The sequence below is a fragment of the Salvelinus alpinus genome, chromosome 24 (assembly GCF_045679555.1).
Source record: "Salvelinus alpinus chromosome 24, SLU_Salpinus.1, whole genome shotgun sequence".
Classification (NCBI taxonomy): Eukaryota; Metazoa; Chordata; class Actinopteri; order Salmoniformes; family Salmonidae; genus Salvelinus; species Salvelinus alpinus.
This window is the reverse complement of record NC_092109.1, coordinates 5,265,410-5,281,463: the sequence shown is the minus strand read 5'-3', so window position 1 is coordinate 5,281,463 and position 16,054 is coordinate 5,265,410. Positions and strand designations below refer to the sequence as shown.

Here is a 16,054-nt window from a genome sequence, read left to right as displayed (position 1 = left end):
CGGAACACACACCGCTCCCCAACCCCGGTTCCAACATTTATACATAAATAGCATATGGGTCCACCCCATATGCAAATAAGCATACCTCCCCTAATTTTTCCTGCCATCCTTATCTTTTTAGTTCAGGCTTCCTGCTTGTTCACGCCTACTAACGCCCATTATCTGCTTTCAGTTAAATTATAATAGTGGCCAGACCCATGCTTGTCTTAAAAATAATATATGTCCCTCTATACTCTAGGCCTATGACTCAACCCTGTATTTAATTCAATGCCCCAGCATGTTCTCTGGTATTTCCTTATTGGAATTGGCAGACTCTATGTCTCTTCTTGTCATTAGTGTCCAGTTGCCTTAAGCATATTTCTCTGGTATGTGTGCTTTTAGTGGAATGTGTAGACTATAAGTCTAGTGTGTCCAATTATTTTAGGTGCCCATGTGTCTGGTCAGTCTGTCAGCACAATGGAGAAAATAAGAGGGCCAGAACGTCTCTTAGTATATCTCCATTACCACAGTCTCATGATAAATGTGAACATGTGGTTCGTTACTTTAATGTTCAGCTATCTTTTATATTTATATTTTATCCATGTGTTTTATGTTACTACTACAATCTCCACTATAAAAATACATTATATAGACATTAAACACTTCTTTTAGACTAACATTTAGTTTTCAACGGTGGAGATTTGTGTGCAACCGAACCGATAGAAGGAACGACCAGCCGGCTTGGGTAGCAACCCTAGATTTGTGTCAGGAATATATATTGTGGATGAAGGATGAAATATTATGAATAAATTCAACAAAATAACTTTAATGAAAATGTGTAAATCATTATTTGAATATGTTGGTGACCCATTGTATAAAAGTGATAATGACCTCGAAGCCAGTGTTTGGAGGACTTCGTCTCGGGCCTAACAACACCTGTGCCAATATATCCTCCAAACCCCCGGCTTCTCTGGCATTATCACTTAAATATATATGAGTAATTGATTAAAAAACAATGAAGATGGATTTCTCTGATGAATGGATCACATGCATAGCCTCTGACTTTCTCAACTCCACTATTCTCAAGTACAATGGAGTGATTTTATCGACTTTACCGAAATGATGTCAGTTGATAAAAAATGTCCATTTAATGCTTTCCTTGTACCTATATTTGTCCTGTGTTAACGTGAGCTTTTCTTAGGGTGCTGAAAGCCGTAGCATTTGCAACCTTTGCAAAAGGAGCCATTGTTTGTTAACGGAGATAGAACAGCGGATGTTTGTATTTTGGCAGTTTTTTTTTTTTTTTTTTTACTTTAGCTTTCAAATCCAACTGACAACTCTATAACAATCAGGAGAAGTACAGGTACAGTTTCAAAACTACGGACAAGCTCGCATTTACACAGGACAAACATACTGTAGGTGCAAGGAAAGCATAAACATTTAAGTCATGACTGACAGCAACTCGATGTAGTCGGAGGTGCAGTCCGTCCACATGTCACTCAACTCCATTTTACATCGTGGAGTTGAGAAACTCTCTTCAATCGGCAAACCTAGACGGCTCTGAGGATTCAACTCACTGGTCGTGACTGCTCGTGATCTTTCTGCTAAGAATCCCGGAAACGAGTCTCAACAAGGAGAAGGAGGCGGTTACATCCGCATGATCACGAAGCGAACGCCAATGGTCTCGCGGAGGAATCGGTAGGCACGGTATTCCCTCTTGTGCGTAGGAAAATGGGCGGGTTTGGGGAAAGCTCGGTCACGCTGCGTGGGTGTTGAGTGTATAGTAAAGGGCTGCCGCGGCAGTATTTAGCACAGTCTGCAGTCAGCCGCTCAGTCAACCAACAGCCCAACTTCAGCGAAAACAGCTAAGAGCTTTTCAGCACCAAAAAAACAGCGGACAGCTCCTCAATAAGCGAACACTATGGTTCTGATCTGGACCCAGTTTGGAGTGAAAACCAAAAATGGAAAGTGCAAGGTCCGCGTTATGAACAGGAATGACAGCTCGGGCTCTTCATCAGGGGTAAGTTATATTTTTGAAATGTGTCTACATTTCTGTAATTTACAGATTGTTATGTATTGTATCAAATGCAAGTAGCCCATGTCCATTAAACTCATGTATGTCATAAATTGTGCCTAATGGTTGTGTCATTAAAAAGTTGACCGTGAGTTTAAAGACTAGTGGTATCATTGCTGAGAATATTATCGGATTAAAGCATAGATGTGTCAAAAATGTAATGTTCCTTTTATTGTAAATGAGAATGTATTCTCAGTCAACTCACCTGGTAAAATAAGGAATTATATATATTTTAAAAGCTTATACACACTGTGTGTGAGCAGTTTGCACAATGTCAACGGGTTCTCCAGTAACCTACTGTATATGCTTTGTACCCCTAATTCCAATGCAGACAGTGTAGCCTAGTTGAGCCAATCAGGGCTCAGCTGGCATCTGTGGTGGGAGGTGCAGTCTGCCTCAAGATGCTCATACACACGAGTTCCCCCTATAGTCACGTTGCCTGCATTTAGATGCACAGACAGATCTGCATTACAGTCTAGAAGACTTAACTGGCCTGAATTGCATTTGCCATGGGCTAGTTTTCATACAATACTATTTTCACAGGCTAAATTTAATAATAAAGAATAAGTTGTGGTAATTTGTATTCAAAGGACTGACAGGTGACAATTCCAAGTATGTGTCCTCTGAAACTGGTCCTAGCACAGAAGGCTTGCTGACAATCATAGTCTACTTGTCTGGGTCATTCTCAATCAATTGTTGAATGTCACACCTGCTGGGTGTCATAAAGCTGCCTGGTGCTTGGAAATGCATTATTATGGGCATGGGAGTGAGAGCGCTATAAGGAGTGGTTGAAGTTTATAGCCCACAGCCCAGGGAGTTAGTTCTCTTTCTATGACATCTTATCCAGCTCTGGCTTTCGATGGCTTCATTGAGGCAAAGACATTTGTCCTTTTAAAACGTGGCTATTCTGTGTGCAGTAGAGCTCTAACGTGTTCCTTCTCCCACCTTGTTTCTCCAGGAGAACCAGAAGGACCAAGAGGTTCCCGTTCTGTCCAGGCCTATGGGGAAGGATTTCTACAAGGTCCTGGGCGTCGAGTCTGACTCCAACGAAGACGACATCAAGAAGGCGTACAGGAAGATGGCCCTGAAGTTTCACCCCGACAAGAACAGCGCTGCGGACGCCGCGGACAAGTTTAAGGAGATTGCAGAAGCTTATGAGATTCTGACCGACTCCAAGAAAAGAGTCATCTATGATCAGTTTGGAGAAGAAGGTGAGAGCCTTTCCTTCTTTCCCTTTGTCATTTGACCGGCAAGTGCTGTTGCATCTAGCAAAAAAATCTACAGCACCCAGTCCCCGAGAGCCAGCCCAACACATGCAGTGTAGACGACTACAGGTTGATAAATTAGTCAGCCAGCGAAGAGAAAGTGTTTGTCAAACTTCAAAGTGCCAATATATACATTTAGCAAGCCCTCCAGAAGTGTTGAGCTAAATATATAACAAGATTAGACAAGATGGAAGGTCACACTTCTGCCTGAGTGAACTGTACTAACTGCAGTTGTCTTTTTTCTTTTGTGTCTCAGGTCTCAAGAACGGAGGCGGGGTGTCCATGGCAGGCAAAGAGAACAACCCCCATCACTATAGTTACCACGGCGATGCCCACGAGACCTTCTCAACATTCTTCCAGGGCTCCGACCACTTCGACATCTTCTTCGGGCCCGACGGCGAGGAGGAGCTTTTCAAACCCTTTAACCATTTCACCTTCAGTAAAGGTGACGGTTACCATGGTAACTACGGCCCCAACGGCGAGAAACTTCGGGGCGGGCGACGGCAGGGCGTGGCGGTGGTGCACGACCTCCTGGTGACCCTGGAAGAGGTGTTCCACGGCTGCTCTAAGCACATGAAGATCACGCGGCACCGCCTCAACCCAGACGGCCGCAGCCTTCGCACTGAGGACAAGGTCCTGAACGTGGTGGTGAAAAAGGGATGGAAGGAGGGTACCAAGATCACCTTTCCCAGAGAGGGTGATGAGACGGCCAATAGCATACCCGCCGACGTGGCCTTCGTCCTCAAGGACAAGAAACACCCCCACTACAAGAGGGACGGGTCCAACTTAGTCTATACGGCAAAGATCACCCTCAAAGAAGTACGTTTGTGTGAACTTGTGTGTCAACTTAACATTGATATGGTTATATAATGCAGATGTACAGCACTGCCATACTTTCAGTATAACATAATGCTTCAAGGCATAGCTGAAGTATGCCACTTCCGTACTTTAGATAATGGCTCAAATTGGTGGCTGTAGGGAGAACACTTTGTTCTATTCAGAGCCCCTCTCAGCTAACCCCCACTGCTCCAACCTTGTCCTTAGCCCAGCTAACAACCCCCCAATAACACACAGTGCACACCAACACCTCCCCTCACTTACCTCATCGGCACCTACAGAGAGCAGCATCAGCAGTAGCTAAATATAGCCTCTGTCAGCCGCTCCCTCACACTGCTTTCACTTTGCTCCCCCACTGACTCCTCTGCTCTGTGCCAGCCTTTAGCTTCCTCTCTCTCTGGCGTACAATCACTCACTCCCACATCCTACGCTCCTCAGATTAGCATGCTAGTGTTCAGACATTGCAGGCTCTTCAACATCGCCTCTTCATCTTCCCCTGGCCCCACTCAGTCACTCTGTTGAGTACCGACACCACCAGCCAGAATAGAGAGGACATTACTGGTATAGCATTTGTAACACTTATCGTTGCATAACAGAGCAAAGCATCGCCTTTGGGGGGAGATTGCTCCACATTTGAGTCTGATATAACACTCACTTAAGAAAATTGGCCTGGTTAGTTTCATAGATTCATTCAGAAGTACCAACTGCAGCTAATTATGTTATGGGGACTGCTTCCACTGTTATGTAACCAAACGCTCTCAACATAAAAGGAGGAAAATTAACAAATACTGTCTTCCTCGCTCTCTCCAGGCTCTATGTGGATGCACAGTCAACGTCCCCACCCTCGACAACAGGACGATGCCACTACCGTGCAGTGACGTCATCAAGCCCGGCGCCATCCGGCGGCTGAGGGGCGAGGGGCTGCCCCACGCCAAGACCCCCACCACACGTGGCGACCTGGTGGTGGAGTTCCAGGTGGCCTTCCCTGACAGGATCCCTCCCCAGTCCAAAGAGATCATCAAACACAGCCTCATTGGGTGCTAACATGCTATCGTGCTAACGACCACCACAGCTAGCCGATACAATCACAGCCTTGCTAGGTGCTATGACAATCCAGCACAGCTTCTCCCTATGCTTGGTTTAGAGACAATGGCAGGAATGGAATCTTTAAAAACATATATACCTTTTTGATTATAGGCACTATTCATTATCTACAATGCCACAGGGGAAAAGTTTTACAGTTTAACTGGCAAATGGACTCCTGAGTGTCTGGGCACGTTTTCTGACTGACTGACTAGCCTTTCTCTTGAATGAAAAAGGGTAGAGGTACTCTTACTGTGTTGCCTATAGCAAGAATTTGGTATGCCAATAGAGTCATTTGACTCATTAGAGAAACCTGAGGTAGTTGATTGTCACGTGGCAAAATGATTCTACCAGTTGTATGGTGTTCATATGACTGCACTTTTACATTGATTTATTACAATAACAAATATGTACTTGTGTACAAGACTGTACTAATGTACAAATATAGTTATAACTGTCTCTAAAAGAGATGAATTTGTCAAATGTTCAACTGAATCATTTGAAACGTTTGTGTATATATTTGTGCTTTAACTTATACCAGATGTTAATGTATTATTCTAAATTGACAAATGGACAAAGAAAAGCATGTTGAATAAATGAAAATACCTGAATTTTAATTAAAAGTTTTTGTGTTTTATTATATTAAAATGTGCAGCACTGGTCATGAACTATGATTCAGAATAAGAATAAGCATGTCCATATCACAAAAGGAAATGAGAAAAATGTGAAATACACTGAGCAAAACAAAAATTACATTCAGCATGCAATTTCAAAGAGTTTACTGAGTTACAGTCAATTGAAAACAGTCAATTAAAATAAATTCATTAAGCCCTAATCTATTGATTTCACATGACTGTGAATACAGATATGCATCTGTTGGTCACAGATACCTTAAAAAAAGGTACAGGCATGGATCAGAAAACCAGTCAGTATCTGGTGTGACCAACATTTGCCTCATGCAGCGCAGCACATCTCCTTCGCATGGAGTTGATCAGGCTGTTGATTGTGGCCTGAGGAATGTTGTCCCGCTCTTCAATGGCTGTGTGAAGTTGCTGGATATTGGAACACGCTGTCGTACAAGTCGATCCAGAGCATCCCAAACATGCTCAATGGGTGACATGTCTGGTGATTATGCAGGCTATGGAAGAACTGGGACATTTTCAGCTTCCAGGAATTGTGTGCAGATCCTTGCGACATGGGGCCGTGCATTATTATTATCATGATTCCAAGTGTTAATGTCTTCACTGGTATTCTAAAATGTTCAAAATAGTAAAAAATAAAGAAAAACCCTTGAATGAGTAGGTGTGTGCAAACTTTTGACTGGTACTGTATCTCTCTCTCATTCTTATACACTGAACAAAAATATAAGTGCAGCATGTAAAGTGTTGGTCCCATGTTTTCTGAGCTGAAATAAAAGATCCCAGAAATGTTTCATGCGCACAAAGTTTATTTCTCTCAAATTTGTAAAAAAAAAATATATATATATAAATGCAAAATGTAATCTATTGGTCCCATGTTTCATGAGCTGAAATAAAAAATCCCAGAAATTTTGGTTTTCCCTACCTTTCTTTAAGGTATCTGTGACCAGCAGATACATATCTGTATTCCCAGTCACGGAAATCCATAAAGTAGAGCCTAATTCATTTATTCCAATTTACTGATTTCCTCATATGAACTGTAACTCAGAAAAATCTTTGAAATTGTTGCATTTATATTTTTGTTCAGTGTACTATGAAGACTTAACTTCATAATACAGTAAATTAGATAAACCTCACATTCATCCTGACTACAAACAATTTAGATTATGTGAAGAGTTGGAGAGAACGCTGGGGCGAGGCAATGCCTCCTGCAATTGCCATCTTGCAACAGAATCAAGGAAGACTAATGAGGCCTGAAGGCTACCTTACTACCTCCAAGTGCAGATCAGCCAGTTGACCCAGAGTAATGAGTACATAAACTGTTCATGATCATCAGTGGTGTCAGTAGGTTTTGAGCAGTACTGTTGGTTGAAAGAGTGTCGCTATTGCACCACAGACAGGTTGGCTGACAACCTCACGAAAACATTCTGCGCGCTTCAAAAGAGCTGAAGGCTGTGTTAAGGTTCTTGATGGCCAGATAGCTAGCAATAATGACAAGAAACTGCCATGTGGGGAATCGTAAGTGGCTCGTTTTAGCTAATTTGATCTTGATCTTGATACCGTGTCTTATGTTGAGGTGTTTTGACTGATGTCACGTCTATATGCTAATACGGCAAAACATTTGCTAGCTAGCTAACCAACAACTGTAACAATGCATTTGAGAGACAAGTGCTCAATGTGCGACTTTATGTTTTCAATAAACATTGTTGATAAAATGTCAACTATATTTCATATCCAATCTAAGCCAACCCTGTTTTGCCCCATAGTCGCGCACATGTCGGTTTAGTTAACTACTGCCACCTAGTGTTCAATGCTACTAAAACGACTCAGAAACCATATTCTAGGGCCCATAGGTGCATCCCAATATGCTAAAAAAAAAGCTTCCTTTCCTGACTCCTCTCTTTTCATCTGCATTGAGCTAAGCACAGGGTAGGTGAAAGCAATGTGTACTACTATGGGGCATATTTATTTTCCTATCCAACTCTTTCACATCAGTGCAGACGAGGGAAAGGAGAGAGAAGAAGCTACCTCACACTATTGAGACGCAGCCCCTTTTGCAATAATGTACTCTTTCCTTCACTCTCATCACTTCTTAGGGGAGGAAAAAAATGAACACTTAGTTCATGTTTTAAAGTTGGAGTTGAAAATTCTGGAAAAACAGATGGTACAAACATGCTAGAAAAAGGAAGCAGGAAATAATTTTAAGGCAAGACTCAAAAGAGCGCTCCCCTGTGGACTGTTGAGAGATTTCCACTCCTCCATGGTTGATGCTGGGTTTTCAGCCAGGTCAGCTGTGATAGAAGTCAGTATTTGACGTCTATCCACATCTGAGGATATCGGGATATGACGGGAAACCGGCTACCAGGGGCAACATTGAGCACTGTTACCATCAAATAGGCCTCTGAATCCAAATGTTTAAGTTCAAATCCAGTGATAGAAAGTTGTTTTGAGATTTTTGTTTTAAGCCCATCCCAAACTTTAACCATTAACATTCAGAGTTAATGCCTAAACTTAACCTTAAACTATTTGAAATGTGACGTTTGTAAAACATGGAGACCAAGCAAGTTGGGGTTTCACACAACATAGAAAATTGCCACCGCAGCCACCGACAGCTAAAATGCTAAAGCTGTCGGTGATGAGTTTTGAACTTGCATCCCTTGGGTTGCTTGACCTTCACGTATCCATCTATCTTATGTAACCATACCAAATGTAACATTCCATACTAATTTGATTCTCCTGGATGTATGTTTACTATGTAACGTCTTGTCTATTAGACCAGGCTGAATAGGAAGGTGTCCTGTAAATCTATGCCAACGAGCATAAAACAGTGTGGTTGGACCAATTCGTTATGCTGTAAATCCTTGCTTTATTCAATGTGCCATAATATTTATACACCTGTACGTCACCGGCAGCTTGGATATGAGAGCGAGATCTGGGTGATGTGATTGACTATTTGTGACCTATTCTACAGGACAGACAAGCATCAAGCAAGCGGACATTAAACTCGTCACCTGCGTTTTGGGGTTATTATTTCATTCCTATACGCACATTTTCGAGTAGGCCTTCTTTCCGCTGTCTGAGCATAAAAATGAATTGTCTACGTAAATACTTAATTTGGGGTAAAATATTCTCATTTAAATACAGATTTATTCAATAGCTCTTGAAGCAGAAAATAAAATCTACCATGGCCACGGGGTTCGCCAAGTACAACATCCAAGCAGTCATTCTGCAGAGTTCAATCACAGACCCTGGATAGTGAAATTGATTGGTCCCACAAAACACCTGCGCTCTCGCAGAGAAAAATCACAATTTTATGCGTTCTGGAATTGGATCCTATAAACTATATGACGAAATGTCGCAAATAGGCCCATCAACACCACCCTCAAATCTGAGTGAAGGTTTGCCAATTACAAGTTTAAGACTACTTATTATTTTACTCATACCGTGCGTGGTTCTTCTGCTGCTGTTGAACTGTTTGTTCCTGGGTTACAAGTTACACATTTTTTCAAAGAAAAACAGAAAAAGACAAGACAGCGAAAGTATTTTACAGTCTACTCTTTCGACGCGCCAGAGAATGACCATAATATCAGAGGCGCCATTTTTCCCAAATCAAGATGGAAAAATAGGTTATATCTCTGTTTCAGAGCCTATTTTGGCCCAGCCCTTGAGCTCTTCACGTACCTCTTCAAATGACAGGGCAGCAGTGGAGCAGAGTATCCGATTCGTCCGTCTGGGTGGGGCCACAGGCGATGGTGGCTCGGAGTCCCTGAGAGCTCCGAGCGCCATATTGGCGACAACAGCCGATACCAACTCCAGGGTCGACCAGCCCCGTAGGTCAAGCGTGTACAGTAGGAATAAAATGGGCTGGCGCAGGAGCGCCCCTGTCCTACCGCAGTCAAGTGATTCAGAGGCAGAACTGCCTTGCCTTGTGCCACCCAATTCACCTGCGCTAAATGATACACACTCAAGGGTAAATTCATGGTTCCAGCCTAATATTAGCCAAAGTAACCATTGAACTCTGTCTTGGATGTGATGTGTGACTGCTTTATGCACGCAGGTAACACCTGACCAGAGGCCCATGCGTCGGTGCAGCACCATGGAGCTGCAATATGTATTGAACAACACAGGGGAACACAAGTTTGATATGGTTGAATTCGAATGTGAATATGCCAGTAGCATACCTCCAGAGATTTCATGCTTTGTTGCATCTGACAACTCTTCCACAATGGGTCCTGGATTGGACAGCGACTTTGGAGCAAGCGCAGGTGAGTTGACATCAAATCAAATCAAAATGTATTTGTCACATGCGCCGAATACAACAGGTGTAGACCTTACAGTGAAATGTTTACATACAAGCCCTTAACCAGCAATGCTAAGAAGAAAAAAAAAGTGTTAAGTAGAAAATAGATAAGTAGAAAATAAAAGTAACAAATAATTAAACAGCAGCAGTAAAATAACAAGCGAGGCTATATACAGGGGGTACCAGTACAGAGTCAATGTGCGGGGGCACCGGTTAGTCGAAGTAACTGAGGTAATATGTACATGTAGGTAGAGTTAAAGTGACTATGCATAGATTATAAACAGAGAGTAGCAGCAGCGTAAAAGAGGGGTCTGGGTAGCCCTTTGATTAGTTGTTCAGGATTCTTATGGCTTGGGGATAGAAGCTGTTCGGAAGCCTTTGGGACCTCGACTTGGCGCTCCGGTACCGCACACTAGACCAGTGGTTCTCAAACCTCCTTGCATTTAAACTATTCCACAGCTAGCACACTTGATACAACTTGTCAACTAATAATCAAGCCCTTGACTAGGGGAATCAGGTGAGTTAGTTCAGGGCTACAACAAAACTATGAAATGTCTGGGGGACCCCAAGGAGAGGTTTGCTAAACACTGTACTAGACCATATATAGCTGTTGTGTGAACGTACTAGACCATATACACTACTGTTCAAAAGTTTGGGGTCACTTAGAAATGTCCTTGTTTTTGAAAGAAAAGCACATTAAGATAACATAAAATTGATCCGAAATACAGTGTAGACATTGTTCACGTTGTAAATGACTATTGTAGCTGGAAATGGCTGATTTAACATTTCAAAAAAATTGAATATCTATATAGGCCCATTATCAGCAACCATCACTCCTGTGTTCCAATGGCACATTGTGTTAGCTAATCCAAGTTTATCATTTTAAATGCTAATTGATCGTTAGAAAACCCTTTTGCAATTATGTTAGCACAGCTGAAAACTGTTGTTCTGAATAAAGAAGATATAAACTGGCCTTCTTTAGACTAGTTGAGTATCTGGAGCATCAGCATTTGTGGGTTTGATTACAGGCTAAAAATGGCCAGAAACAAAGAACTTATTCTAAAAATGGATAATACCATTTTTTTTAAATCCTCAACAATCTACACACAATACCCCATAATGACAAAGCGAAAACAGGTTTTTAAAATGTTTTGCAAATTTAAAAAACAAATACCTTATTTACATAAGTATTCAGACCCTTTGCTATAAGACAAGGAAATTGAGCTCAATTTGAGTTTCCATTGATTATCCTCGATGGTTTATGTTTCTAAAACTTGATGAGAGTTCACCTGTGGTAAATTCAATTGATTTGGAAAGGCACACCGATCTATATAAGGTCCCACAGTTGACAGTGCATGTCAGAGCAAAAACCAAGCCATGAGGTTTAAGGTATTGTCCGTAGAGCTCCAAGACAGGATTGTGTCGAGGCACAGATCTGGGGAAGGGTACCAACAAATGTCTATAGCATTGTAGATCACCAAGAACACAGTGGTCTCCATCATTCTTAAATGGAAGAAGTTTTGAACCACCAAGACTCTTCCGAGAGCTGGCCGTCCGGCCAAACTGAGCAATCTGGGGAAAAGAGTGACCAAGAACCCGATGCTCACTCTCAGAGCTCAAGAGTTTCTCTGTGAAGATGGGAGAACCTTCCAGAAGGACAACCATCTCTGCAGCACTCCACCAATCAGGCCTTTATGGTAGAGTGGTCAGACGGAAGCCACTAGTAAAAGGCACATGACAGACCGCTTGGAGTTTGCCAAAAGGCACCTAAAGACTCTCAGACCATGAGAAACAAGATTCTCTGGTCTGATGAAACAAAGATTGAACTCTTTGACCTGAATGCCAAGCGTCACGTCTGGAGGAAACCTGGCACCATCCCTACAGTGAGGCATAGTGGTGGCAGCATCATGCTGTGGGGATGTTTTTCAGCGGCAGAGACTGGGAGACTAGTCAAATCAAATTGTATTTGTCACATGCACCGAATACAACAGGTGAACAACAGTGAAATGCTTACTTACAAGCCCTTAACCAACAATGTAGTTTAAGAAAAATACAAATAAATAAAAAAAAGTAACAAATACTAGCAGCAGCGCAAAAGAGGGAGCGGGGGGGGGGGGGGGGGGGGGCAATGCTGGGTAGCCATTTGATGAGATTTTCAGGAGTCTTATGGCTTGGGGGTAGAAGTTGTTTAGGAGCCTCTTGGACCTAGATTTGGCTCTCCGGTACCACTTTCCGTGCAGTAGCAGAGAGAATAGTCTATGACTAGGGTGGCTGGAGTCTTTGACAATTTTTAGGGCCTTCCTCTGACACCGCCTGGTACCGAGGTCCTGGATGGCAGGAAGCTTGGCCCCAGTGATGTACTGGGCCATACGCACTACCATCTGTAGTGCCTTGCAGTTGGAGGCCGAGCAGATGCCATACCAGGCAGTGATGCAACCCGTCAGGATGGTGCAGCTGTTGAACCTTTTGAGGATCTGAGGACCCATGCCAAATCTTTTCAGTCTCCTGAGGGGGAATAGGTTTTGTCATGCCATCTTCACGACTGTCTTGGTGTGCTTGGACCATGATAGTTTGTTGGTGATGTGGACACCAAGAAACTTGAAGCTCTCAACCTGCTCCACTACAGCCCTGTCGATGAGAATGGGGGTGTGCTCTGTCTTCCTTTTCCTGTAGTCCACAATCATCTCCTTGGTCTTGATTACGTTGAGGGAGGTTGTTGTCCTGGCAACACACGGCCAGGTCCCCGACCTCCTCCCTATAGGCTGTCTCATCGTTGTTGGTGATCAGGCCTACCATTGTTGTGTCATCGGCAAAGATGGTGTTGAAGTCTTGCCTGGCCATGCTGTCATGAGTGAACAGGGAGTATAGAAGGGGACTGAGCATGCACCCTTGAGGGGCCCCCGTGTTGAGGATCAGCGTGGCAGATGTTGTTACCTACCCTTACCACCTGGGGGCAGCCCGTCAGGAAGTCCAGGATCCAGTTGCAGAGGGAGGTGTTTAGTCCCAGTGTCCTTAGCTTAGTGATGAGCTTTGAGGGCACTATGGTGTTGAACACTGAGCTGTAGTCAATGAATAGCATTCTCAAATAGGTGTTCCTTTTGTCCAGGTGTGAAAGGGCAGTGATGTGAGCCATGCCCAGCCTTTCAAAGCACTTCATGGCTACAGATGTGAGTGCTATGGGTCGGTAGTCATTTAGGCAAAGATGAACGGAGCAAAGTACAGAGAGATCCTTGATGAAAACCTGCTCCAGAATGCTCAGGACCTCAGACTGGGGCAAAGGTTCACCTTCCAACAGGACAACGGCTCTAATCACACAGCAAAGACAATGCAGGAGTGGCTTCAGGAAAATTCTCTGAATGGCCTTGAGTGGCCCAGCCAGAGCCCAGACTTGAACCCGATCGAACATCTCTGGAGAGACCTGAAATAGCTGTGAAGCAACGCTCCTCATCAAATCTGACAGAGCTTGAGAGGATCTGCAGAGAAGAATTGGAGAAACTCCCCAAATACAGGTGTGTCAAGCTTGTAGCGTCATACCCAAGAAGACTCGATGCTGTAATTGCTGCCAAAGGTGCTTCAACAAAGTACAGAGTAAACGGTCTGAATACTTATGTAAATGTTTTTTTATTTATACATCTGCAAAAATCTATTTTTGCTTTGTCATTATGGGGTATTGTGTGTAGATTGATGTGAGGAAAAAAACGAATCAATTTTGGAATATGGCTTTAACGTAGCAAAATGTGGAAAAAGTCAAGGGATCTAAATACTTTCCGAATGCGCTGTACATACAGTACCAATCAAAAGTTTGGACACCTACTAATTCAAAGGTTTTTCTTTATTTTGACTATTTTCTACATTGTAGAATAATAGTGAAGACAAACTATGAAATCATGTAGTAACCAAGTGTTAAACAAATTTTAGATTCTTCAAAGTAGCCACCCTTTGCCTTGATAACAGCTTTGGACACTCTTGGCCTTCTCTCAACCAGCTTCACCTGGAATGCATTTCCAACAGTGTTGAAGGAGTTCCCACATATGCTGAGCACTGGTTGGCTGCTTTTCATTCACTGTGCGGTCCAACTCAATCCAAACCATCTCAATTTGGTTGAGGTCGGGTGATTTGTGGAGGCCAGGTCAACTGATACAGCACTCCATCACTCTCTTGGTCAAATAGCCCGTACACAGCCTGGAGGTGTGTTGAGTCATTGTACTGTTGAAAAACAAATGACAGTCCCACTAAGCGCAAACTAGATGGGATTGGGTATCGCTGCAGATTGCTGTGGTAGCCATGCTGGTTAAGTGTGCCCTGATTTCTAAATAAATCACTGACGGTGTCACCAGCATGCTTCACGGTGGGAACCACACATGCGTTCACTTACTCTGCGTCTCACAAAGACATAGCGGTTGGAACCAAAAATCTCAAATTTGGACTCATCAGACCAAACGACATATTTCCACCAGTCTAATGTCCATTGCACGTGTTTCTTGGCCCAAGCAAGTCTTATTCTTATTGGTGTCCTTTAGTAGTGGTTTCTTTGCAGAAATTCGACTGAATCTCCTCTGAACAGTTCATGTTGAGATGTATCTGTTACTTGAACTCTGAAGAATTTATTTGGCTGCAATTTCTGAGATGCAGTTAACTGTAATGAACCTATCCTCTGCAGCAGAGGTAACGCTGGGTCTTCCTTACCTGTGGTGGTTGTCATGAGAGCCAGTTTCATCATAGCGCTTGGTTTTTTCGACTGCACTTGAAGAAACTTTCCAAGTTCTTGACATTTTCCGCAATGACTGACCTTCATGTCTTAAAGTAATGATGGACTGTTGTTTCTCTTTGCTTCATTTGAGCTGTTCTTGCCATAATATGGACTTGGTCTTTTACCAAATAGGGCTATCTTCTGTATACCACCCCTACCTTGTCACAACACAACTGAAGAAGGAAAGAACATTAAGGAAAGAAATTCCACAAATTAACTTTTAACAAGGCACACCTGTTAATTGAAATGCATTCCAGGTGACTACCTCATGAAGCTGGTTGAATGTGTGCAAAGCTGTCATCAAGGCAAAGGGTGGTTTCTTTGAAGAATCTAAATTATATTAAATATTTAGATTTGTTGAACTTTTTTTAGTTACTACATGACTCCATATGTGTTATTTCATAGTTGATGTCTTTGCTATTATTCTACAACGTTGAAAATAGTAAATATAAAGAAACCCTGGAATGAGTCGGTGCGTCAACTTTTAACTGGTACATGTATGTGTAGGCCGTCATTGTACATAAGAATTTGTTCTTAACTGAGTTGCCTAGTTAAATAAAATATACATATACACGATGCCTTCAGAAAGTATTTGCATCTTGAAGTTCTTTTTTTGCACACCTGTTTTTTACTATATTTACAGATTATTACAAAAAACAAATCTTCAAGCTCTGTCAAGTTGGTTGTTAATCATTACAAGAGATAGATTTACTAGCCGATTTAAGCCAAAACTAACTTGGCCACTCAGGAATATTCAATGTTGCCTTGGTATGCAATTCCAGTGTATATTTGGCCTTGTGTTTTAGGCTATTGTCCTGCTGAATGGTAAATTTGTCTCCCAGGGTGTTTCTCAAAATGCATACTACCTTGCTCAGAGCACACAAATTGGAGAACGGGATTAGAGTAGGAGTTCAAATCAAAGTATGCGAAATGGAGCACGGAGGGCACTTCTCGTATGCAGACTGACCCTAGCCCCCCCGACACAAACTATTGCAGCATAGATACTGGAGGCTGAGACAGGAGGGGTCGGGAGACACTGTGGTCCCGTCCGACAACCCCGGACAGGGCCAACCAGGCAGGATATGACCCCACCCACCTTGCCAAAGCACAGCCCCCACACCACATATC

General features: G+C 42.8%; 2 protein-coding genes across 2 annotated transcripts in view; one reads left to right on the top strand and one right to left on the bottom strand.

Moving 5' to 3' along the window:
* The window catches only part of LOC139551750 (probable global transcription activator SNF2L2), a 59,579-nt gene extending 49,883 nt beyond the window's left edge, over positions 1-9,696 (bottom strand). The window contains exon 1 of the mRNA XM_071363058.1: positions 9,558-9,696. Coding sequence (XP_071219159.1) covers positions 9,558-9,662 — 105 coding nt within the window. The 5' untranslated portion in view covers positions 9,663-9,696. The remainder of the gene's footprint in view (positions 1-9,557) is intronic.
* LOC139551749 (dnaJ homolog subfamily B member 5-like) lies at positions 1,783-5,855 on the top strand. The gene is made up of 4 exons (XM_071363057.1): positions 1,783-1,999; positions 3,012-3,264; positions 3,575-4,137; positions 4,966-5,855. Exons 1-4 carry the CDS (start codon positions 1,901-1,903, stop codon positions 5,197-5,199), a joined length of 1,149 nt encoding a protein of 382 aa, XP_071219158.1. The 5' UTR covers positions 1,783-1,900; the 3' UTR covers positions 5,200-5,855.
* Positions 9,697-16,054: the final 6,358 nt, after the last annotated feature.

Excerpts from the sequence above, each read along its gene's own strand:
- LOC139551749 (XM_071363057.1), top strand. The coding sequence starts at position 1,901 with ATGGTTCTGATCTGGACCCAGTTTGGAGTGAAAACCAAAAATGGAAAG. Across the intron at positions 2,000-3,011 it reads GCTCGGGCTCTTCATCAGGG|GAGAACCAGAAGGACCAAGA; the intron begins GTAAGTTATATT and ends TTGTTTCTCCAG. Across the intron at positions 3,265-3,574 it reads TGATCAGTTTGGAGAAGAAG|GTCTCAAGAACGGAGGCGGG; the intron begins GTGAGAGCCTTT and ends TTTGTGTCTCAG.